Raw genomic sequence first — 24,682 nt, 5'->3', positions numbered from 1 at the left:
AGAAATTGAAGTTGTGATGAAAGGTAAACTATTACTTGGATTCCTGAGCAGTTAAGAGCTTGAATATATGACATTAACTAGGTTAGTTAGAAATATATGTTACGACATTATAAGTGATTAACTTTTGGGTTATAATTAAGATGTGGTTAGAAGAGAAAGAGTCAAAGTAGATTTAAGAATGACACTAATAAACTCTAAATGAAATATAACATACCAACAATGACACGAAACAGATTGAAAAATGACATGAAATAGTTCCAATATCATATGAAACTTATCAATAATAACATGAAAAAGTTTTAAAAATAACATGAAACAGTTCTAAAAATAATATGAAACATGCTAATAATAACACGAATTAGTTATATGAGTTCATATATGTGAGATTTTGTTACACATATGTTACACCCAACGAATTGAAAATTAATTGATCTTTTATACCTCAATCTTCCTCAATCATTGTTGTCCTTTGAGATTCATAGATCGTTCTAGCATGTTAACTTAGTCTTAGCAAAAGTTTCACATATGATTAAGCAAAAGTTTCACATATGATTAGAGGTCACAATTCTCTAAAGTCACTTTCTCTTTAATTTACAATAAAAAAAGTGAAAGTATTGGGTCAGACCGTCTGACCAATACTTACTGTCAGACGGGCTGAGCCCAAAACTCAAACTCAAACTCTGTACGCACCACTTTCTCTTCTTCTCCCCACTCTGTACTATTGTTGCCATTACCACTACAAGACCCTCTCGATTTCGCACGTGAAGTTCTCTCATTTTTCTGACGTAATCTTCGGCGATGAAACTCGAACTCCGGCGAAGTCGTCGTTTGCCGGAGTTTCAAAGATACCCTCCTCAATAGTAAGAAGAGACACATCAAACGTACCGCCTCCAAGATCAAAGATAAGCACATTCTTTTCACCGACACTGGTGGCCTTCTTGTCCAGACCATAGGCAATAGCAGCCGCAGTTGGCTCATTGATAATACGCATCACGTTCAAGCCAGAAATAACTCCAGCATCCTTGGTAGCCTGACGCTGATTGTCATTGAAGTAGGCAGGAACTGTAACAACAACATTCTTAACAGTGGAACCAAGGTAAGTCTCGGCAATCTCCTTCATCTTGGTAAGGACCATGGAGGAGATCTCCTCAGCAGCAAACTGCTTCTCCTCACCTTTGTAGTTAACTACAATCATAGGCTTCTCCCCAGGTGTTCTTTCAGTTGGACTTTCTTTTCTTTCAGTTAGACTTTCTTTTCTTTCAGTTAGACTTTCTTTTCTTTCAGTTGGACCAACTGAAAGAAATAATGGGCCAACTGAAAGAAATAATGGACTAACTGAAACAAAATGAAGACTACCTGAAGAAAAATGTAGACTACCTGAAAAAGAATAAAGACCAACTGAAACCCAAGTAAATCTAACTGAAGCACAAAAACCCACTGAAAAACAAAGAAGACTAACTGAAAACAAAATGAAGACTACCTGAAAAAAAATTGGAACCACCTGAAAAAAAAATGAAGACTACCTGAAAAAAAATTGGAACCACCTGAAAGTCGTCCGACCAAGATTATGGTCGGACGAGTCCGACACAATATAACAAATTTATATTAAAAGTGCTAATTTCATAACCTATTAACATATTCCAAAAACTTTCATGAATATTCATATGCTTATAGAAGACATATAGACTTTTTTTAGACATTTTTGGGTGCGTTTTTTTCATCTTCTAAGAAAATTTAGGAATAATTAGGTTCTATTAAAGTTTGTTTAGGTCTAATTAGGTATAAACATCAGGCAAATTAGGGCTAATCAACTTCAATCAAGTCTAATAAGCTCACTCTAGATATATTCAGGTGAAGAAAATGCTCCTTTACTTTGATTCAATCTGCCCACTTGTATAAGAAAACAAATAGAATGGGTGAGTAATTTGGCTACAAAATGTCTATCATAAGTATATCGATCCCATTTCGTACAAAATAGATTTCAGGACATGTTCTCTTCGCCATAAAACCGTTGAACTGAATTGAACTGAAATGAATAGTGATATGTGAGAGTAAAAGTATTGTCGAGAGCTGAACTGAACTGAATTGAAAATAAATTGGGAAGAATAGACCTGAATCATTCTTGATCTTGAAGCACTTTTTTCTAAAAAAAAAACTTTTAATTTTGTGACACGAAGATGTTTTGACTTATGTGGATATATTCTATAGTTCCAAAAAATAAAATTAGGTGAAGAATTTTAAAACTTCTTGTCGCTAAATTGGAATGGGCATCTGCAAAGGTCATAGTGGTTGACAATATGAGTGCCCTATTTTGACCACCCTACTCCAATACAAGGACATTTACCATAATTTCCATTTCTTTATCTATGTCTAACCTCCCCCCACCTAATTCATACTAGAACCAATGTCTTGCGGATTCATATTAAAAATTATTAGGTTCCGACTTCCGATACATGTAGGGTAAATCTATTATTACGTATAAGTGTTAGATATAATATATAATCTAAAATGACACTATATTAGTTTAGGAATTAGGTTAAAATTACCTATAGATTGTGATTATTAATACTGGTGATTATTTAATATTTTGTCTATTACTTCGCTTTTTATATGCACTTATAAGAACAAAATATATAATTCTCTAATAATAATAATAATATACTCCCTTCGTTTCTTTTCAAATTATCCACTTTTGGTTTTGACACTATTATTTACAATTTCATTTTGACCATTCGTTTATGATTTATAATTAACTGAAATTTTGTTAAATTCTTTATGCATGTATTTTTCAAATATCAATTTTTTATAAATTTTATTTATTCTTAATTAAAAATACATATGTTCAAAGTTATGTATCGAAAAGACTCTTAAGGTCGGTTCTCTTCGGCATAAAATAGCTGAACTGAACTGAAATGACCTGAACTGAATTAAACTGAACCAAATTGAAATGAATAGTGATATGTGAGAGTAAAAATATTATCCAGAGTTGAACTGAACTGAACTGAATCGAATTGAATGAAAATAAACTAGGGCCTTGTTTGGTTGTATATAGGAAGTCATACTTCCTAGGAAGTTTTTTTTTTCCATGTATTTGAAATTCCTAGGAAGTGTAAAATTGTGTTTGGTTGATAATGGGAAGCTTTACTTACCTAGGGGGACCTAGGTAAGTAACTTCCTCCATTTTGGAGGAAATAGAACTTCCTAGTAAGTCCAAATTTTCATGGTTTTGCCAACAAAACAACTTCATATACTTCTACTTCTTAAAAATTTACACTTCTAATGATTTATTTTGTCAACCAAATAAGACCAGGAAAAACAGACATCATATTCAAGATGATTTGGATCCAAATTTTGCCAAACGAAAAAAAAGTTCTCGCGGTTTTGGTCATTTCAAAGGTAAAAAAAAAGGCTTTGAGGGACCCATCCATGGATTTCTTCGATTTATATATTTATCTTTTGAGGAAATGGAATGAGGGAATTAATAATTTAATGGATTCCTTCCAATTTAGAGACAAACCAACCCCCATAAAATGAAATCCCATATTATATAGTTCTTCCCCTTTTTTTCTCTTTTGAAAATTCACATTTTAAAACTCATAAACCACGACTACAAATTAGTACAACCCAAAAACTCAACCTTTGCCATCAATGCTCCTCTCCCCAACTCATTTCCTCCATTGCCAAACACTATTTTCTCTCTCCTTCATAACTCCACCCTCTCTGTCCTTCAAATAATTAACCCTACACTAAAATGTGCTATTAATACAAACAAATACTCTTTTTTCTTTGTATTTTGCCAAAATTCAAGAACTTTCTTTACAAATTTCATTTCACAATTTCAAAATTGGCAAAAAGTTTGGATCTTTTTAGTTGAAAGAAGGAGCAAAAGCAAAGAAATGGTTGCAGAGCCTTGGTTATTGAGAATGGGTAATCAGGTAAGTAACAATCTGAAGAATTCCCTTGTGTTACACCAAACAAGTAGTAAAAAAAAAGACCCATCATGTTGTTCTGCTAAAAAATGCATTGGTATATTGTCATTTGAGGTAGCAAATGTTATGTCAAAATTGGTACATCTTTATAAGTCAGTTTCTGATCAAGAGATCTCTAAATTGAAAAATGAGATTACTAAATCAGAGGGTGTTAAGAAATTAGTTTCTTCTGATGATATATTTCTTTTAGAACTTGCTTATGCTGAGAGAATAGATGATTTAAATAGGATTTCTGAGGTTGTTTCTAGGTTAGGAAAGAAGTGTAGTGAACCAGCTTTATTGGGTTTTGAGCATATTTATGGGGATTTAACTTGTGGGAAGATTCAAGTTAAGGAACTTGGTTTTTTGGTGAAAGATATGGAAAGTATGATTAGAAAGATGGAAAGGTATGTGGGTGCTACTGCTAACTTGTATACTGAATTAGAAGTGTTGAATGAGTTGGAGCAGGCTACTAAGAAGTTCCATTGTAATCAATATGAGGAGAGTCGAAGAGCTTTCGAGCAAAAGTTATCATGGCAAAGGCAGGATGTTAGGCATCTTAAGGATGTTTCTTTGTGGAATCAGACTTATGATAAGGTTGTTGAGCTTTTGGCTAGGACTGTTTGTACCCTTTATGCTAGGATTTGTGTTGCCTTTGGCAGTGTTCATCCTCCTTTGACGCGAAATTGTAGTACGAGTGTTGTTTCAGTATCACATTCCTTGGTTGGTGATGGGAAGGTTGGGAATCGACGAAGTGTTAGGCCAATGAATCGGTTCAATTCTTTGCCTCGTGAAGGATGCCAAAAGAAGCCGTCTAATTTGAAGACTCAATTGAGTTTGCAAAGAGGGGAAATTGACTTGTTTCAGCGTCAGGATTTGGTTTATCCTTGTGCTCCTAGCCCTGGGAGGATATTCATGGAGTGCCTTAGTTTAAGCAGTTCAGCTTCGAGAGTTGATGATGACGAAGATGATTTTAGTTACAATGACCAAGATAGTTCTGTCTCTGGATACAGTGTTGTGAGTGGCTTGAAGGACCACTCCGTTGTTCATTTGGACTGTTTAAATCGCTCCCAAATTAATGGGGATCAAGTGCGACTTCACGATTCAATGAATGCCTCACGTTTTTCCCCCAAAAGTAGGCTGGCCACTCATGCTACTCCGTCCACTGTTGGAGGTTCTGCTCTTGCTTTGCATTATGCTAATGTTATAATAGTTATAGAGAAACTTCTTCGTTACCCACATTTGGTGGGTGAGGAAGCTAGGGATGATTTGTATCAAATGTTGCCTTCTAGCTTGAGAATGTCATTGAGGACTAATCTCAAATCACACTTCAAGAACTTTGCAATTTTCGATGGTGCATTGGCTCATGATTGGAAGGAAAACCTTGATCGGATCCTGAAGTGGCTAGCTCCTTTGGCGCATAATATGATCAGGTGGCAAAGTGAGCGGACTTTTGAGCAACAGCAAATTGTTTCAAGAACAAACGTTCTTCTACTTCAGACCCTTTACTTTGCGGATAGGGAAAAGACAGAAGCAGCAATTTGTGACCTTCTGGTTGGTCTGAATTATATCTGCCGCTATGAACATCAGCAAAATGCTCTATTAGATTGTGCTAGTAGTTTTGACTTTGGTGATTGGATGGAGTGGCAACTGCAATACCAGTCTTCTTGCCTCGATTGATGGGGCTGGAAAATGGGCTCCTGAAGAGTACAAGTGAAAAGTAGGCATTTTTTCTTGGCTTAATCAAATACAAAGATACAGATCACTTTGTTTTTGATGTGAATCTAGGAGCCCTGCTTTCTAGGAGCTCCATATTTGCATACTTGGATGATTTACATGATTAATGCATATTATTGCAAGTCTTGTAGGGTTTTGGCTTCTCAAGTTCTGGTACATAGATTTCTCTCACTAGAGGAAGTATATTTTTCTTGTGAACATTGTGCATGTAGTGTTGTACATAGTAATGAGAATTTCTCACATTTTATCCTGGATTTTACTTTCAGCTTACCTTATTGAAGATTTCATATTTGAAATCAAATTGTCCTTGAGCAATCTGGTTATTTTCCATGTAAAATCAGTTTGACTATGGTTAAGCGAATGGGCAGTAAATCAAGTCGTTGCTTGTAAAATTTTGCGTTATCTGTCCATTAAATTTGTTCATGCTGTCAGTATGTTTTTCCTCTCAAAAGAGAGTGCTTAACTTCTCTAGTTAGCATGCAGTGGAAACATTTCTACAAACAAATTGCATCATGTGCAGTTAAAACCTAAAAGTCTTCATCTGCGTGAGTCTATCTGATGATTTTTATCATTCTGTTCCCTCGTCGTTGCAGTACACAGACACATAACTAATACATACTGTTGATGAATATTGACCAGTGGTCTTCTATATCTTCCCACCTTACTTTTGGTCAGAGTAATGTTATTGATAAAGGCTCAGTAGCAGCTGAGCAGCTTCTATACTTGAGATGTCTTCACTTGTTTTGCGACCTCGACCGCTATTTACTAGAGCCGACAGACAAAAGAAATGCTCATGGTCAAGAGAGGAGAGCAGTCTTAGCTGCATTTCCATAGCCTTAAACAGTAAAGACCAACCTTGAGGAAGATTTTCTTTTGTGAGGAAACGACATCTACTAAAGACTAAGTAATGGACGTGTGACCTTTCCTTTCTTATGAATTTGTTTTCAATACATAAAAAGGGGAAACAAAAACAACAAAATAAAGGTAACTTGTTGGCATCCTGATGCATTCTTATATATGTTGTTACACTTTCATCTCTCTAGTGAAGATGGTAAACCTGCTCCATTTGCATTCACCACGGCTTCTTGTGAATTGTCACAAACCTGCACGTTAAACCTACTCCATATGAATTTGTTTTTGTTTTCTAATTGCCTTTTTGTATCTCAAGTTGTGGATAATATAGTATAAATTCCACTGATCTATATAGATTTTTTTTTATGAGAAGTTTAAATTTTTTATATTTTGCTTGAGCATGATGACCTGTTTGTACTGTTTCCAGGAATGTGAGAATATTTGAGGCTAGAACATGCACTTTGTTGGTTCATTATCAAAGTCATGACTCATTTTGGCTGTAAGCTCCCCCTTTTAAATTTTCTCTCCACTAACCTGTCTTTGTTAATAGCAAGCATGTAACTGTAACCAAGTGAAAGGCTTAACTAATAATTGAAGCGTAAATAGTGGAGTTTTGTGCTGCATTATCTGGTGCTTCTATTAGAGCAGTATCCCTGTTACTTGAAGAACTATAACCATATTTTGTGGGAAATTTGGTTTAGCCTTTGATGTCTAGTTGAAAATCGTCTTATCTTACTATTTCAGTCAAATAGGTCCAGTGAGAAGTAACGTAAATAAAAAGCAATCCGACTTGCGTGGACCCGGTTCACACTAAAAATAGTGTGGACCAGGTCCAGGCACGTGACCCGTTATATCACTTTAACATACACTATATCTTTAACATACACTATATCATTATAACATATACTATATCACTTTAACACACCCTATATCACTTTATCATACACTATATCACTTGTAACATACACTATATTACTTTAACACACACTATATCACTTTAACATACACTATATCATTGTAACATACACTATGTCATTGTAACATGCACTATATCATTTTAACATACACTATATCATTTTAACATACACTATATCATTTTAACATACACTATATCATTATAACATATACTATATCACTTTAACATACACTATATCACTGTAACATACACTATATCATTTTAATATACACTATATCATTTTAACATACACTATATCATATCAATATACACTATCATAAACTCACGTGATATGGATCGGGTGCACACTAATTAGTGTGCACCGGGTTCATATTAGTTTTTTTAAATAAAAAGTAGCCCCGTTAAAATAAATACTAAGATAGTCCAACATCATATCTGATAATTTTGATCTAATGTCAATCTGCTTATCATCCTATCAAAAGAAAACACACAAAAAGTTTTTTTTTTTTTTGAGGGGCACACAAATTAGTTAATGTATGTATGAGGATATCGACAGACATATATAGGGTTATTGATAATACATGTATGGGGTGCTCACATTGCCACGTCATCAGTTAAGCATACCACGTGGATGAGTTGATGAAGTCACAATTTGAAATACTTTTAAACTTTATAAATTTGAGAAATTGATATGTGCAAAACAACACAATTCAAATTATTTATTGTGAACCATATGAACTTTATACTTAATTGTGCAAAAAAAAAACTATCGGTATTACGATCGAAGAAATATTTAAATGACTAAATTATATATATATATATATATATATATATATATATATATATATATGTTGATGCACATGACCTTAGATTCCTACTTTTCAAACCTAAACTATTTGTTTAACTTTCCTCTCTTGCCCCATGCAAACTCTAACAGCCAAACACTCAAACCCTAAAAGCCGCCACCCCCGCAGCCTTGCTGGTGGCCGGTCGCTCTACCAGTCACCGACGAGCCTATCTCCTGTTGTGTAACTAGTGTCATTAGTCGTTTTGAGTTCTTTCCCTCCCCTTCCCCTGATGGTTATGCATTTCCCTTCCCCCTCCCCATAGGGTTTCATCGGTTTAGTGCGTCTCCCCTCCCCTTATTCCCCTAGGTTTTGGTTGTCCCCTAGGCCTTGTTTCTTGTTTGGTCGCCGATCTTCCTCCTTCCCCTCGTGCCTTGTTGTTTTCGTGCGTCTCCCCCTCCCCCTTCCCCTAGTGTTTCGTTGCTCCTCGTTTTTCGCGAGTCTTCCCCTTTCCCTGTTTGATGTTTTGTTGGTCTTATTTTGCGGTTTGATTAGTTGGTTTGACTATGAGCCTTATTGCCTTAGTATCGCCCCTATTCGATTTTTGGTGGCGTGACTAGTTCAATTGAGAAGTGCGGGTGCACTTCATCTCTTGAAGCTTTGCAACCGAGGGTTACTTTTGGTTATTATGATTTGTTCTGTAGTTTGGTTTGGTTATAATTTCTGTTTCAGTCTTAGTTTAGTTGTATCTGGATTCAATTATCCTTGCGCCATATTGTTTATGGTTGTGCTAGGGTGGTGTTTAGTAGTACTGGGTGGTCAATAGAAGAATCTTGGTTTCATATGACAAAGAATGATCTAGGAAATCTGATCTATAATGAAGATGCTCCTAGAGTTTGACATTGTTTGGTCCAAGCAACTTTAGGAGTCCGAATGTTGGGTAAGAAGATAGGCAATTCTCTTTCAAGGATAGAATTTATGTATGTTGTGGCTTGATCTTCTAGTTTAAGTGTTGCGGGATTGGATTTTCAGATCCGACGAATGGGCGAATTCAATCATGATAATTCGGCCCAAGTTCATGTGATGATTTTTTAAATCATCACACATAAAAAATGCATCTTATGGGAGGCCCTCCAATTTACTTTGGGAAAAGTTTCGACCTCCATGCATTTTAAATTTCTGCCTTGTCTAGGTATCCTTGGAGCAAAGTCAGAAGCCACCAAAAGGATGTCGCTGCTTCTTTCGTAGTTCAAACAGTAGAATACCAAGAAGAAATTTCTGCTAAAGGACCTCGGAATTTATCATCTTGTGAACAAAATATTCAATAAGATGGAAGACATCAATCTATCTCCAAAGATCGATGTTTCATGTTTGGTTGTAATAGCCTTAGGTTGTAATTTAGTGTTTTAATAATGCAAATCTTCGCGATGTAAAAAAAAAGAGTCCTACTTCTTTAGCATAATATATTTGGAATATTCTGCCGTTAACAAGCCCATATTTTATCTGGCACAATGAGTATCAAAGTTTGTATTGTCCAAAGAAATAACTGCATATTATTTGGCACATAATAGTGACCATTTATATTAGTTTCCCCAATTTGTTTATTAAGTGACAATCATAATAAGTAGTAACTTTTAAAAGACAAGATGATGTGCAACGTATTAAATTTCTATGATTAGACTAATATAATATGAATTTTATTTATTTGTTGACTTTGACTTCTATTATAGATGTTGTTTGAATATTTTGACTTTATAATTCTTTAAATCTTTATATAAGTATTTTTGACATTTCTTATAAATCAAAATGTTAAAGATATATGAATATATATATAGCACAAGTTCGACAAATATAGTTGTTAGTTGCAAATTTTAGCTTTTAGCTTTTAGCTTTGAGCTGCGAGCTTCTAGTTGTGAAGCAAGGTAGCTATTAACTAAAACTGTGAAACTAGTTGTATAAAGTATAAGTGTACGGTAATAACAGCTATTGACAAAATTTTGAATAAGTTTTAGGTTGGTCATATATAAGGGACTAGCCTAGGTTTTCTATCTTATTGTAAAAAAAAGCTAAATCATTAAATATTGAATATCTATATCACATTTGGCCTTTGCGCTATAACTCTTATGAATAAGTGATGTAACTCTAATGAAAAAGTGATGTAACTCCAAAAAAAAAGAATAATTAGAAAGAAAAATATTCAACAATTTAATTTTTTTGGGCTCAATTTTTTTAGGGGGGTATAACTCTAATGAACAAGTGTTGTAACTCTAATCTAATTGTGTGGTTGATATTCATTCTCATTTCTTATGTACGGAGCATTCTCATATGATCTTGGCCCTATATATGTATAGGAATAGGATCACGTGAAAACCCCTCCTTATGCTGAAAACTAAAACTGCAATATAAAATGAGCAAAAAGTCTTTGAAAATGAGCAAAACGATAAAATGAGCAAAAGTTTAAAATGATCAAAAAAACGTAAAATGAGCAAAAATTTGTAAAATGAGCAAAAGTTTCTTAAAATGAGCGAAAACATAAAATGAGCAAAAAACATAAAATGAACAAAAGTTTGTAAAATGAGCAAAAATCTCGTAAAATGAGCGAAAGTTTGCTAAAGTGAGCAAAAGTTTCTTAAAATGAGCAAAAAAAAAACATAAAATGAGCAAAAATCTACAAAATGAGCAAAAATGTCGGTTTTGGGTTTTCACCTTAAAGTTAGTTTTCAGTAGATCCTACCTCTATATATACTAGTTGCATATGCACGCGATGCGTGCATCGATAATCTTATATAGTTATATACAAATGGACATGTTTTTTTTATCTAAAATTATTTTGATGTTGATGTAAATTATTGAGATTCTTTTGTAGATGTTATTATTTTTTAAAATTAAAGGTGAATGATTTTTAACTGTTCAATACCGTCACTGTAAAATTTGGTCGATGATTTAATAATTTTCTTTTCAGCGACTTTAGTATAGTTCTTTAACAATTATAGATGTTAATAAACCATATTGTTTGAACTTTGTAAATATGAAATATTATGTTATCACGATATGTTACTAACTTTTTTGGTTGAAGATTTTAATTGATTTCGTGAATTGATTGTGTCAATCTAGTTTGTCAAGTTATTAATGGTATTGCATATTCCATTCGTATGGCAAGTTTTATTGATTCTCATTTTTCAATTTTTTATTAAGAAAAATATTATTTTAAATTATCAAAGGGTATTTTAGTCACTTCAAAAGAGGACACCACACCTCCTCCCTTGGCTTATATAATAGAGATATTTTAAAAAAAGTTTGTAATTGCAGTTCTTTAGTTTACTATATTAATTTTTATTTTATAAAAAAACTAAAAATTCGAGAAGTTATAGTTGTTTTTGAGCTAGGGACATACTCTCTCCGTTTTTCTAATTGCTACATTTTTCTTAAATAATTGTTTCTTTTTGATCTTTACATTATTTAAATTTTGTTTATTTGGAGTAAATGACCCATCAAAATATAATAAAATTTATTTTGTTTTTCACGTTTCCACGAATTTTTTTCTCCTTATCTAACATTAAATGAATCAAAAAGTACCTTTCGAGAATTTGAAATTGACATTGTGTAAAATCTTTTGCAAAATATATATAGCAATAAAAAACTGAGTGTGAATTTGAGATTGCGTAAAATCTTTTACAAAATATAATATAGCAATAAAATACTGAGTTTGAAATACTATCTCCGTCCTTTATTAATTTACCCACTTTGACTTATGACATTATTCATCTTTATTACTTTGACCATCATTTATACTTTATATGTAAGGAAAATATAATCGTATGTAATATACGAATACTCCCTCCGTTTCCTAAAGATCTTCCCACTTTCCGTTTAAGGGTGTTTCCAAAAGATCTTTCCTCTTTTGCTTTATTCCTTATTTGGCAAAACAAATTTCCCTATTTACCCTCTCATGTCACTATCATATGGTCCACTATTACATTATTAATTCAATTTTACTCCCTTTCTCTCTCCTACTTTAACCCCTTTTTATTTGTTTATTTATCTTAACCCCTTTCTCTCTCCTACTTTACTCATACCATGCCCCACACAACTTGATTTTCCTTGGTATCTGTAGGAACAGTAAGTGGGAAGATCTTTAGGAAACGGAGGGAGTACATAATTAGAGATATTATTACTCAAAGTTTTATGTCAATAAATCTCTATTATATAAGCCAAGGGAGGAGGTGTGGTGTCCTCTTTTGAAGTGACTAAAATACCCTTAATGATCTAATTAATGGAATGAAAAAAATTACAAAAGCAAATCATTTAAAAATTCCCATTCCAACTTGCCATTTAAAACATGTTTAAAATGGTATATGCATAAAATACTTCAATCAAAAATTAAATGGACAAAATATTTATACCTTATAAAAAAAAAATGGCATACATAACGTGCACATGAAAAGTCTGAACATTCACTACCTTTGATACTCTTTAATCCAGTTAAACCAACTCATTATTTTTGTTCTTTCTGTTCAATATTCATTCACAAAAAATTAATGTTAACAATCACTCACAACCTTTTTATTTTTTTACATTAGCGAATTAATATATCTAAATTCATCTAACTGTTGAATTTTTCACATTTAAGTTTAATCATAAATAAAGTACGAATGGAGTATCTAATAGAATAACAAATTTTGAAATTAACGCACGCATCGCGTGCATATGAAGGCTAGTGTGAAAAAGTTAAAAGGGGGTAAACTAATAAAGGAAGGAAGGAGTAGACATTGTTTAAACTTTAAAATCTTGTGTAAAATGCAATTTAGCAATTAAAAAAAAAAAAGGAAGAGTAAAATGTAGAAGAGGTGTACTGTGTACATCAAAGTCATCAAGTCCCCCACGTCCATAATAGAGATGAAGATTTGATATCGGATGTCAACCGTCGAACTTGATGATTCTCCGACTCGTTAACTCTGGTGATCGTTATCGGTGGTAATAGTTGGAAAAGAATCACAAAGTTGAATCAATTTTCGGAATAATGAGTTATCGAAGGTAACAGTCGTTGAATCTTCCTCTATTTCCCCAAAAATTTCATTTCCTTCAGATTTAGGTTTTAGAATTTAGATTCATTTGTATAGAATTTGGTTGTTCTTATATTTTTAAGCATATTTTGCGAATTTTGGCGACCCAGTTTACTCTTCAGTCTTCTGAATAACCTTTTGGAGATTTAGTACTGCGAAAGTTTCCAATTGTTTTCTATATAAGGCTTATAAGTTATAATCAATTCCAATGGTGATCTTTTGGTGCTCTTGAGGTGTATAGTGGTTTTTATTATGTTTATGTCAGGTTACTTCCTTTTTATGTTTATGTTTGAAGCAGGGTTTTACTCTTCCTATTTGCTTGATACTTGATTTTGGGGTTTGGGAAGGATCATTGCTGCTGTACGGCATTTGTTTAGTAAAGCTTTATTGTAACCATCTCCTGTAAACATGGGTCTAACGTCTAACAAGCTGCTGCAGCCGTAATGCATGTATTTGGAAAGCATGTTTGTTGTCAATGTTGGAACGGCCTTATTGCTAAGTTGTTGGTGCATCTCTTGATATTTAGGGAGACTCGCGCTTCTAAAGCTGCTCTTGTTGATGGATACAATAGCATTGAAGAGGGTGGCCTTGGAGCCTCCTCATCATACTCAAGTGACATTACTGAACATGAAAATGATGAAGCTCTTGATAGCCTAAAAGACCGCGTCTTCTTTCTGAAGCAGGTATGGATCCTTTCTTTTGATGTCAACTATATGAGCTATGTTACATGGTTTGCCATCTGTTACATGGTTTGCCATCTGTTACATGGTTTGCCATCTGTGATCCATACATGGTTTTCCCACTCTAATATGTATAGTTGCTTAATTAATTGTTATGGATGAGCAAGTCCAAACAAAACGTTTATATATATTTCACCTATGCTAGGAGTAAACAAAAAGTCAAGGTGGGAAATACCACTTAAATGTATTTCAAGATTTAGTTGAATGCCTTGGAGATTGAGCACATGGTAGCAAAGGGAACTTAGTTTAGTAAGTGATACTAAGTAAGAGTTGTAAGAAGCGAGGAGTATTATTTATGAGGGGATGCTTGGATTGAGGGTAATGCATTAAGGGGGTAATAAAAGTCAAACTAAGGAAAATTGAGGTGGCTAGCAGTGATGATAAAGGGGATGAAGTGGTCGCAAAGAGGATAAGCTAAGAAGAATAAGGAAGGAGGGGGGGGGGGAATTGTTATCCTCGTCGTGGGGTTAATACTTAATAGTTACCCACCACCCCCTGGCCCCTATGGCAATTATTACCCTCATTTAGGGGGTAATAGCTTATATTCTCCCTCTCTTCTTATCACAACACCACTATATCATCCCCCTTGAAACTACTTTAACTTACCTTAATTTTTTTTTTTATTAAGGTGCTTTGACTTGCATTACTCCCTTGATTCATTACCTCCAATCCAAGCATGTCCAATGGGAGGCAAAGGAATAGTGGAATCATCTTAGACATTGAGAACTCTTGTTTTCTTTTGGGAGTGAGCTGAGCACTCAAATGCTTAGTGTTCATTGTTCAGTAAGCTTTCAGTTGCTCCTAATATATAATACCATTGTGTCTTTTAGTTGCAATGCTTTGTAAGACAATCTTTAGAATGTAAGATGTATTTATCTTAATATATGATTACAAAATATGAACTTGCTTATGGTTATGGTTATCAGTTGAGAGTTGTTTTGTCGCAACATTAACAGTTAATAGCTTTTTACCATCACATCTTTGGCTGTGCAACTAGGCTTAAATACGTATATGAAAACAACTCATTTCGCCATCGTGCTTGCTGACTAAAAAAATGAAAAAAACTATTTGATAGGTAAGAAATTCAGAATATGAATTGATCACAAGAGTCTAAGGTTCCTCATGAAACAAAGATAGGTGAGGTCCAATTATTAAAAGTGTGAGCAAGTTGTTGGGGTTATGAGGTTGAAATTCAGTATGTTCCTTGCGCTTCCAATAAAGTAGAGGACGTTCTTTCATGGAAAACAATGTATATCCTAATATGTGGAATTGGGAGCACTGAAATCTATTTGTGGAATAGATTGTAAAGAGATCCATGACATTGTGGGTGAAGGCAAGCAGCTAGGGCTTTGCAAGGCCATCCGAAATCTAAAACTTTGAAATTTAATGCGAAAAATAGGGTACCTCAAAGTCCTTAACCGATGCTTGATCTGTAACTTTGAGTATCGAAAACAAATATGGAATCACTTTGAAAATTTCAGGTAACTTGATGACTGATTTGATAGTCCTTATCTTCTTCCTTTTAACAAATAGCAGGTTTCTGTTGATGATCAAATTGCCATCATGTGTTAATGTTGGATGATGCTATAATAGAATATGAATCTCCCAATTATTCGATCTAGTAAGTAGCCAAATAAGAGTACTTGTAAGTTGGAAAAAATTATATACTCGAACTTTCAGGTAACAAAATTTTATGGGATCACATAAAGGGTATTTATATTAATGTTAATATTGGTGTCTAATTCATGAATATCTGTACAAGTTGCACTATAGTTTCTTGATGGTAGAGAAAAACTCCTACATAAAGGCATGATCATGATCCAGGGTAACTCAGTAGCAAGGAATAACACGACTCTGTTGTGGATGGTATTGGGTTGGGATGAGGAAGTGGCTTACTATGCTACATTTAGGCAATCTCTCAGCAACAAAAGTCATAAATCCTCTACCCCACTGGGTTATTGCAGCCTTTGCCCATTCCCACCTGGTTTGGGATGACTTCTAGGTGAATTTCATCAAAGGGCTATCTAAGTCTCAAGCAATAGATACGGTGTTGGTAATGGTGGACTGTCTTATGCCGATTGCACTGGTTTAAGACATGTGTTTGGTGTCTTCTTAGTCGCTGCAACTTTAATAAGGAGGTAGCTCCTGGGCATGGGTTTTGGAGGTAATTAGTAATTGCCCAAGACAAAATCTTCTATGACATATTTTGGAAGGAGCTCTTTGGACTTCATGACAGTTGTACATAACACTTTATAGGAGCATAACATGCCAAGTGATAGGCGCGTCGAGAATATCCTTGAATGTCTCAAGATTCACCTAAGGTGTTTTATTATATTATTACAATTGTCAGAACATGTGGATAGGTAGCAAAATATTTCTCTATTTAACCTTATCCTTTTCGCGGCTGTGAAAAATGAAATAACACCACCCATCAAGGATGAGATACTCTGGTGTATATTGTTTATGAATGATATTGTATTGGTGGATGACACTAGGGATGGAGTTAATGCTAAGTTGGAAATAACGAACATTAGAACATTGAGGGTTAGGCTTACATAGTACATGAAGTGTAATTTTAGTACTAGTAAGTCTCGCGTGAATATGGGGAATTCTTAATTGATATCTAGTAGACAGAATGTAGAACGAGTATATTCAAATGGTGGCTAGAGTTGCATATATCTGGGAAGCTCGGACTCGGCCATCACCCCCGCCGCACTACACGACACGACGCGGGTGCCGACACGAAATCCGGGTCGGACCTTTGGGGGAGAAAGTGGACTCGGCACCCATGCTTTTGCAGAGAGAGAAGAGAGAAACTTTGGTGTTCTGGGTAAGGGTAAATGAACGGTCAACATTGTTTAATGGTTTAAGTTGTTAATACTACAACTCATTTATTTCTTTTGCACTTTTACAGCTTGCACCCTATTCCTTTCTTTTGATTGTTTTATTCTACCCAATCACTGATTCTTTCCTTTTCATTTAAAAAAAAATCCTTATGTTATCTTTCTTAACTTTATACTTTGTGCTGATTTCCTAAGCACTAAGCAACATGTTATCAAGATTACGGAGTGTTTACTCTCTTTTTTCAAGAAATTAAATACTAAAAAATAAATATAAAAAACGAAAAATATATTTCGGATACAAATAAATTCAATATTTTTCATTGGTTGCCGTGTCCTCGAGTCCGTATTCAAAATTTCGACACTTAACAAACGAGTCCGCGAGTCTTTGAGTTTAGAATTTCTCGCGTCCGACCCTCGGACCCATACCCGAGTCAGACACCCGTACCCAAGTCTGAGTATCCTAGGCAGATATTAAGATTAAGATAAGAGAGAACCTTTGTGATTTGGGTTATATGAGACGTCGTCTAGAGGATACACCACTAGGGTAGTGGAAGGTTGGCTTATTGGAGATTCTGGAAGAAGTTGGGAAAGGCCGAAGATGGGTTGGATGGTGGGCATTGGAAACGATATGAAATAACTAAGTATGTAAGAGCATGCAGCAGGACTTGATATAGAAGATAATGGAGGTAGAGGATCTTTGTAAATAACCATTGGTGATAAAATCCTAGGATGCTCGGACTCGGGTACATGTGTCGGACTCGGGTATGGGTCCGAGGGTCGGACACAGGAAATTCTAAACTCAAAGACTCGCCGACTCATTTGTTAAGTGTCCAAATTTTTAATATGGACTCGGGGACACGTCAGCCAATGAAAAATATTGAATTTATTTGTATTCGAAACATATTTTTAGTTTTTTATAATTATTTGTTAGTATTTAATTTCTTGAAAAAAGAGAGTGAACACTCCGTAATCTTGATAACATGCTGCTTAGTGCTTAGGAAATCAGCAGAAAATATAAAGTTACTATAAAGTTACTGCAAAGAAAGAGAACATAAGGATTTTTTTAAAAAAAGAAAAGGAAAGAATCAGTGATTGGGTAGAATAAAAAAATCAAAAGAAAGGAATAGGGTGCAAGCTGTAAAAGTGCAAAAGAAATAAATGAGCTGTAGTATTAACAACTTGAACCATTAAACAATGCTGACCGTTCATTTACCCTTATCCAGAACACCAAAGTTCCTCTCTCTCTTCTCTCTCTGCAAAACGCATGGGTGCCGAGTCCACTTTCTCCCCCAAAGGTCCGACCCGAATTTCGTGTCGGCACCCGCATCGTGTCGACACCGGTGCGGCGGGGGTGATGGCTGAGTCCGAGCTTCCCAGATAAAGTTTGACTCTTGCAGCTGACCTCAATTTAATAAAATTAAAGCTCTTACATTGTTGTTTTGTGAATGGACAACCTTGCAATTTGGTGAGGTGATTGGCGTGGGCAGTTTGGTGCAATGCCTCTCTTCTCCTCTCCAGTCTCCACTCAAGTGGCTCATTCCAATGCCTTATATGTGAAGGATCGTCCTGGATAAGTGTTGGTGGGAAAGGGTAAATCATCCTAAACTCCTTAGGGAGCACCTCCAAGCAAGGGATGCCATTTTAGATGAGCTCACAATGAATTGCTGAGGGCAGAAGATTTCAGAACCAGCTGACTTTAAGAGAAGGGAAGAGATTTTTGAGGGACATGGTTTACCATTAAAAGACAACCATACCAAGAGCAATTCTCTGACGAGACCCTTTGAGAAGTTCGCAGCCTTTTTTAAGGTCTATATTTCCAGTGGCGCAGAGCCTTGGATGAAAACTTGAACCCCCCCTCCCATGCGGATATACACCGTAACTAGGACAGCTACTGCCTTTGTGGAAATTATAATAGCAGAGACCTTGCTGGAGAAACGACAGGCTGCTGCTAGGAATGCCGACAAAGCGCGAGGTCGTGACTCATGTTCATATGAGCTGACCAGACTAGGAGGCCACTTGGGAAGAATGTTTCATACCGCAGCACAAATTTCCAGATTTGACCTTGAGGACAAGGTGAATTTGTGGGCTGCCAGCACCTTAAGGGATCAACATCTAACGGAAGCTTTGCATCCACTTCACCTGTGCTTGGCGTAAGGGAAAGAGCAAGGTGGAAATTCGACATACTTCTGTTTGGAATCAGTTGGATGCCTTAGGGAGTAAAGGGTAGGAAGGGTATCCAGTAAACAAGTAAGTTACTATAATAAAAAGTTGTAATGATTTAATGAATGAGGAGTAATGTGCATAAAGGAGAAAGAGTAATAGTGAAATCATCCAGAAAAGTGTTAATTCTTGATTTCTTTTGGGAGTTAGCTAAGCCACTGAAATGCTTAAGGTTCTGTAAGCTTTTTCAGTTGCTGCTAATATATTTTATGATCTATCTTCTTCCCTCTCATCTTCTTTCTTTTTTCTCTCTGATATTATCTTATCATTTCTCTCATTAGTGTGCACTCTCTTCACCGTTGCGAAATTTTATCGATCTGATTAAACTACCATGGAGAGAGAGAGAGTACTAGAAAATAGACTAACCAAGGAGAGTTGTAATGCCTTATTATCTCTAGAGTCTTGTTGCTAAAGGCTCTGGAAAAGCAAGTTTTTTCTTTAGCATGATCAGTGAAATGGATGACATTTGTAGTTGTACTCCCTCCGGTCTTTATTAGTTTACTCGTATTTCTTTTGGGATATCTCTTATTAGTTTACCCATTTCTTTTGTTTCTATTTTTGGAATGGGACCACTAACTTTCCATCACACACACATTCAACTTTAATATAAATTAATCTTTTCTCTTTTATTCTATGTCCCACAACATCATTTCTCCTAAAACTTTGTGCAAAAAAAAAGGGTAAACTAATAAAGACCGGAGGGAGTATATTGTAGTAGGGATATATATTTACTTCGTCTAACTAGAGAGTGGACTAAGTTCAATAATTAAACTATATATACCATGCACTATTTCATATGTAGAGGCTTGCTCCCAACTTCAGTGAGAAGGGAGAAGTCTTATGGAATTTGACGGTGAGCCCATTCAGAGTTTATTATTAGGAGAGGTTTGTAGAAGATGGTTTTTGGGGTGATGATATCCTTATGACCTATGATGTGTGAGAAACTCTAGGAACGGGAGTAAACGAGTCAACCTAAGTATCAACCTTGTTCATGTTCGAGGTCACCTAATATCATGTTCAAGGTCAACTAAATTAGTCAAATGCAACATACATTCATTGGTATATCGGCTTGAGAATTATTATGTTCAAGCTTGTTTCATTTATTAGTCGAGTTAAGCTCATAAACATTTTTTTTGAGCTATCAAGCTCATAAAGAGCTTTAATTATTTTACATCTCGTTGGATTTTATAAAGGCAAGTTATAAGTTTATGGTGCTTTATAATAACTTTAAATTAAAATTTTGAATAAAAGATAAAGTTTGAGTTCAAGAACAAACTTGAATTAAAACACATTGAACTTTAGAAATGAACAAACAAACGAACTTTAAACAATCTCTTATATTGATATTAAATTAGGGCTCGTTGGCGTCATTGTAATTTTCTAGTTTTTGGTTTTATGAATATAAATGTCATGTGATATAAGGGGTATAATAAACTTAAACTTAGTCATACTTATACTAGACATGTTAATTCTGAAAACTGACACCGGAAAACTACTTTTTTTGGTTTTCATATTTTTGTTTTTGATTTTCAATAAAACTAAACAGAAAATGATAACGAACGAGCTCTTAGCTTTCCTTTTTGTTTTTGAACATTTATAGATAATTGCTTCACGAACGTTAATGAACAATTTATGAATGTAGTTGAATGAGCAACATTTCTATTTAATGATTAAGCTCATTTATTAAACAATTGTTAATATTTGTTTTAATTGAATTTTAAAAAATAATCGAATGCTAAGGAATTTCGGTTTCGATCCGGGGGTGTTCATTTATTGACGTAAACACGTTCTTGCTTACAAGATACTCCCTCCGTTTCCTAAAGATCTTCCCACTTACTGTTCCTACAGATACCAAGGAAAATCAAGTTGTGTGGGGCATGGTGTGAGTAAAATAGGAGAGAAAAAAGGGTTAAGATAAATAAACAAATAAAAAGGGGTTAAAGTAGGAGAGAGAAAGGGAGTAAAATTGAATTAATAATGTAATGGTGGACCATATGATAGTGACATGAGAGGGTAAATAGGGAAATTTGTTTTGCCAAATAAGGAATAAAGCAAAAGAGGGAAGATCTTTTGGAAACACCCTTAAATGGAAAGAGGGAAGATCTTTAGGAAACGGAGGGAGTAGTTAGGTTTTAGGGTATTTATTCATCATGCGTATCTCCATTCCTTTCCTCATAACCTCCTTGTTCATTTGGTTCATAATCAACAAGAGCAAAAGCCAATAGGACGTGGCAGGTTGCAAGATAGATAGGTTTTAGGGTATTTATGTATCATGCATATCTCCATTCCTTTCCTCATAACCTCCTTGTTCATTTGGTTCATAATCAACAAGAGCAAAAGCAATGACAAGGCCTTAATCCCAATAGGACGGGGCAGGTTGCATGATTCTAGTTTTTCGGTGGGTGGTTGTCCACATAGACATCTGTACTTCATTCCCTTCTGTAAAGGGCTATATGCTATCGGGAAGCTATTTTATTTATATCATTTTGTCAAACTATATCATTCTTTTTGGCCTTCCCTGACTTTTTTCAAAATCTTCATAATCCGAACTCTTCACTATCCTTTCCGATGAATTATCGAGTTGAGATCCAATGCTTCAACTTCACAATGTTTCAGTTTTTCAATTTGCAGATTTAAGATCTTAATGGTCTTTTACATGTAGCAGAAAAATTACATTGTAAACAAACTTGAAAGAGTCCGAAGGACAATATGGAGCATATCAATTTTTTTTATTATGGGAATGGTAAAGTAGGTATTTAGTGCAGTTTTGGTGTTTGTACAATTGAACTCGACAATATTGGTCTTTTGCCTGCGTCAAACTTTGCTCGATTCTTTGTTTTCTATTTCATGCTTCTTGTGTTTGGGCCACCTCCAATGCACTAAATATTTGTCACAAGCCTCTACATTTTTATCATGAACCACTCAAGAAACGTATATATATTGGTCCACCTTCCGAGCACTTAATTTAATTATTCATCTCATAACCCCAAGAACCTTCCTTTCTTTCGTACGTGAAGTGGTTTTCCAGATTTATTGGTTCATCAGAATGGAAGATGAATTTATGACTCTGGTACACCAACAGTATCTTATACAATATATATATAAGAAAAAAAAATGTGTTTATTTATGGCCGAGGGTGTACCTTTATGCCTAGCAGCATGTCTTGGCACTTTATAATTGTATATGACGTTAACGTGTGTTCTTTTCACCTGAAATTCATATAATTTTACTTGTTTAAATTCATCTGAAGTTCTGAATTTATGGTAGCTGTGAATGAAACTTGGACCCTAGTTCTTTTGAACTTGGCTAACTTATTTGTTGAATTTTATTCTGAGGCGAAAAGAACAAAGCATTAATGAGACTGGAATCTCATTTTCGAGAAAAGTCCTATTTAGTGTATATGATTATGCTCTGTCTTTTGGATCTATTGACATGATCTGATGGTACTTTGGTTAGCAATATAGAAGTTTGGACTTTCTCAGTGATCATAACTAGATAAAAAGATTGTCCTATAAATTACAATGTTTGCCCTTCTTTATCTTACTAAGATTAAAAAAAGTGTTAAGGGACCACTATAAAAGTATAGAGGATGTAGTAGTTTCCCCTTAGTTTAGCTAATAATATTCATGTTAGTAGGTTGTTAGATTATGTCTTGGAATTTTGTTTGTAGAGAGGGTAATTGGGTTGCTTATGAGATTACTCATTGTTTGACATGAGTGATTGATGGGAGAGTTTTGGTTTGATGATATTCTGTTTTGTTGTGAGTTATTGTAGCATTGGACATTTCTATCAATTTAGCATACTTTGCCCTGTTGGACCCCCCCCCCCCCGCGCAAAAAATAATAATGAATAAATGGCGAAGCTGTACATTAAATGCATCGACAGATAATTTACACCAGAAGAATAAATCTGATTCATACTCCAACAAAAAAGAGGACAATCACTTGGGAGGGAATTTTCTGTACATCTTCTGATATTTCTCTTCATTCTTTTGTCAGTTGTCTGGTGATATACATGATGAAGTTCGTAGCCATAACCGTTTCCTGGATCGAATGGTATGCAAGTGTAATGGTGTTTCCGTATGCTAATTTTGAATGAACTATATAGGCTTTTTTTTTTGTGTTTTTTTCAATCGGAAGAATTTATATTCCACTGCCAGGGTAATGAAATGGATGCATCAAGAGGTATATTGTCAGGGACGCTTAACCGCTTCAAGATGGTACGATTATTAATTGCATGTTAAGATAGCTCTATTCTTTTGCATCACATTTTGCTGTGCTGTTGAGTAACTCGTATGTCGCAAATATCACATCTTAGGTGTTTGAAAGGAAGTCAGGACGTGGGATGTGCAAGCTTGTAGGGTTCCTTGTGACATTTTTTATATTATTCTACTACCTCATCAGGTAAATCTTTGTGTATCTTATTGAATACAGTTATTATCATTATTCAATGGTATATCCGTGTACGTATCTTCTCCTTGATGTTCTCACATCTAAATCCTCTGAAGTCTGAGGTATTTATGTCTTTGGACATATTTTATTCTTTTATGTTTCACATCGAAATCCTCTGAGGTTGCTGTAATGGGTGATGCAGTAAGTTTATTTGGAACCTTACCGTATAAAAGCATCATTAGTTTCTCATGCTGGCTAGGAGGAGAGAGAGGATACTGCTAAATGATTAGCTACAAAGAGCAGAAGTTGCTTCGTTATGTAGAATTGATAGCAATCTTGATCAAGTTTTCTTTCTGTTTGTTTGGGTGGAATTTCAATCTCTTTCTTGATGTAACTCTGAATTTATTTAGTCTGTTTGATTATTGTTCCCAAGTACTTAGCTATTATGGATTCTACCCCTTAGTTAGCATGTAGATATATATGAGCTGTGACCCTGCTCGCATACATGTGCCAAGAGCTTACATTTTCTCACCCTTTTCACGAATTTGTTAATATTTATATGGTGCATTATCTATTTACAGGGTCCTTAGACATTCCATGTAAGTGCAAAGTGAAGAATAGGTTAGCGCCTGTCCGAGCTTGTTGAGAAGAGTTTTGGATGATACGAGGATTGGGGTTTCTATTTCCATACGTGCTTCATCTGTCCAACATAGGTTATATACATGAATGTCACAATTCATTGAAGGCGGCATTTACGGATTCTTGTGTAATCGGTGACAAGAACAATGTTACTTTGTTCAGTGGATGTGGGAAGTAATTTGACGACGGTTATCATACTAAAGCAATGAAAGTTAATGGTGATGATGGTTTCTGTTGGTTATCCAATATAATGCAATTATCTGCACAAGTTTTGACATTTTGTACAAGATAGAGGCGTTAGTGCCAGCATGTCCCCTCTTTATATAAACGAATCAAAAAGTTAACTACGTCTACTAGTATCACATGCTTTCCAAGTGGATAATAATCCGAGTTATCTCTTGTACATGTCAAAAACCGCATGACTACATGACTACCTAGTTTAATCAGGAAAAAAGTACGAACAAAGGTTTCTAAAAATTTGGTGTCCTGGTCTATCAGAAATAAAGTAATATTATGTCATTTACACAT

General features: G+C 34.9%; 3 protein-coding genes across 3 annotated transcripts; 2 read left to right on the top strand and 1 right to left on the bottom strand.

Annotated features, from left to right (window-relative positions):
• Positions 1-772: 772 nt before the first annotated feature.
• Positions 773-1,558, bottom strand: LOC125495827 (chloroplast envelope membrane 70 kDa heat shock-related protein-like). The gene has a single exon (XM_048640651.2). The coding sequence runs from the start codon at positions 1,193-1,195 to the stop codon at positions 773-775; it is 423 nt and encodes a 140-aa protein (XP_048496608.1). The 5' UTR covers positions 1,196-1,558.
• A 1,949-nt stretch (positions 1,559-3,507) lies between these two features.
• On the top strand, positions 3,508-9,844 carry LOC104888766 (hypothetical protein). Its single transcript, XM_057393609.1, has 3 exons — positions 3,508-5,688; positions 6,985-7,056; positions 9,451-9,844. Exon 1 carries the CDS (start codon positions 3,897-3,899, stop codon positions 5,646-5,648), a length of 1,752 nt encoding a protein of 583 aa, XP_057249592.1. The 5' UTR covers positions 3,508-3,896; the 3' UTR covers positions 5,649-5,688; positions 6,985-7,056; positions 9,451-9,844.
• Positions 9,845-13,067: 3,223 nt separating this feature from the next.
• On the top strand, positions 13,068-24,441 carry LOC104888765 (bet1-like SNARE 1-2). Its single transcript, XM_010673828.4, has 6 exons — positions 13,068-13,292; positions 13,848-14,004; positions 23,123-23,179; positions 23,284-23,343; positions 23,442-23,527; positions 24,097-24,441. The coding sequence occupies exons 1-6, from the start codon at positions 13,279-13,281 to the stop codon at positions 24,116-24,118; spliced, it is 396 nt and encodes a 131-aa protein (XP_010672130.1). The 5' UTR covers positions 13,068-13,278; the 3' UTR covers positions 24,119-24,441.
• The last annotated feature ends 241 nt before the right edge of the window (positions 24,442-24,682 follow it).

This window comes from Beta vulgaris, chromosome 3 (genome assembly GCF_026745355.1).
Source record: "Beta vulgaris subsp. vulgaris cultivar EL10 chromosome 3, EL10.2, whole genome shotgun sequence".
Classification (NCBI taxonomy): domain Eukaryota; kingdom Viridiplantae; phylum Streptophyta; class Magnoliopsida; order Caryophyllales; family Amaranthaceae; genus Beta; species Beta vulgaris.
Note: the sequence above shows the minus strand (reverse complement) of the source record. Positions and strands in the feature narration are given on the sequence as shown.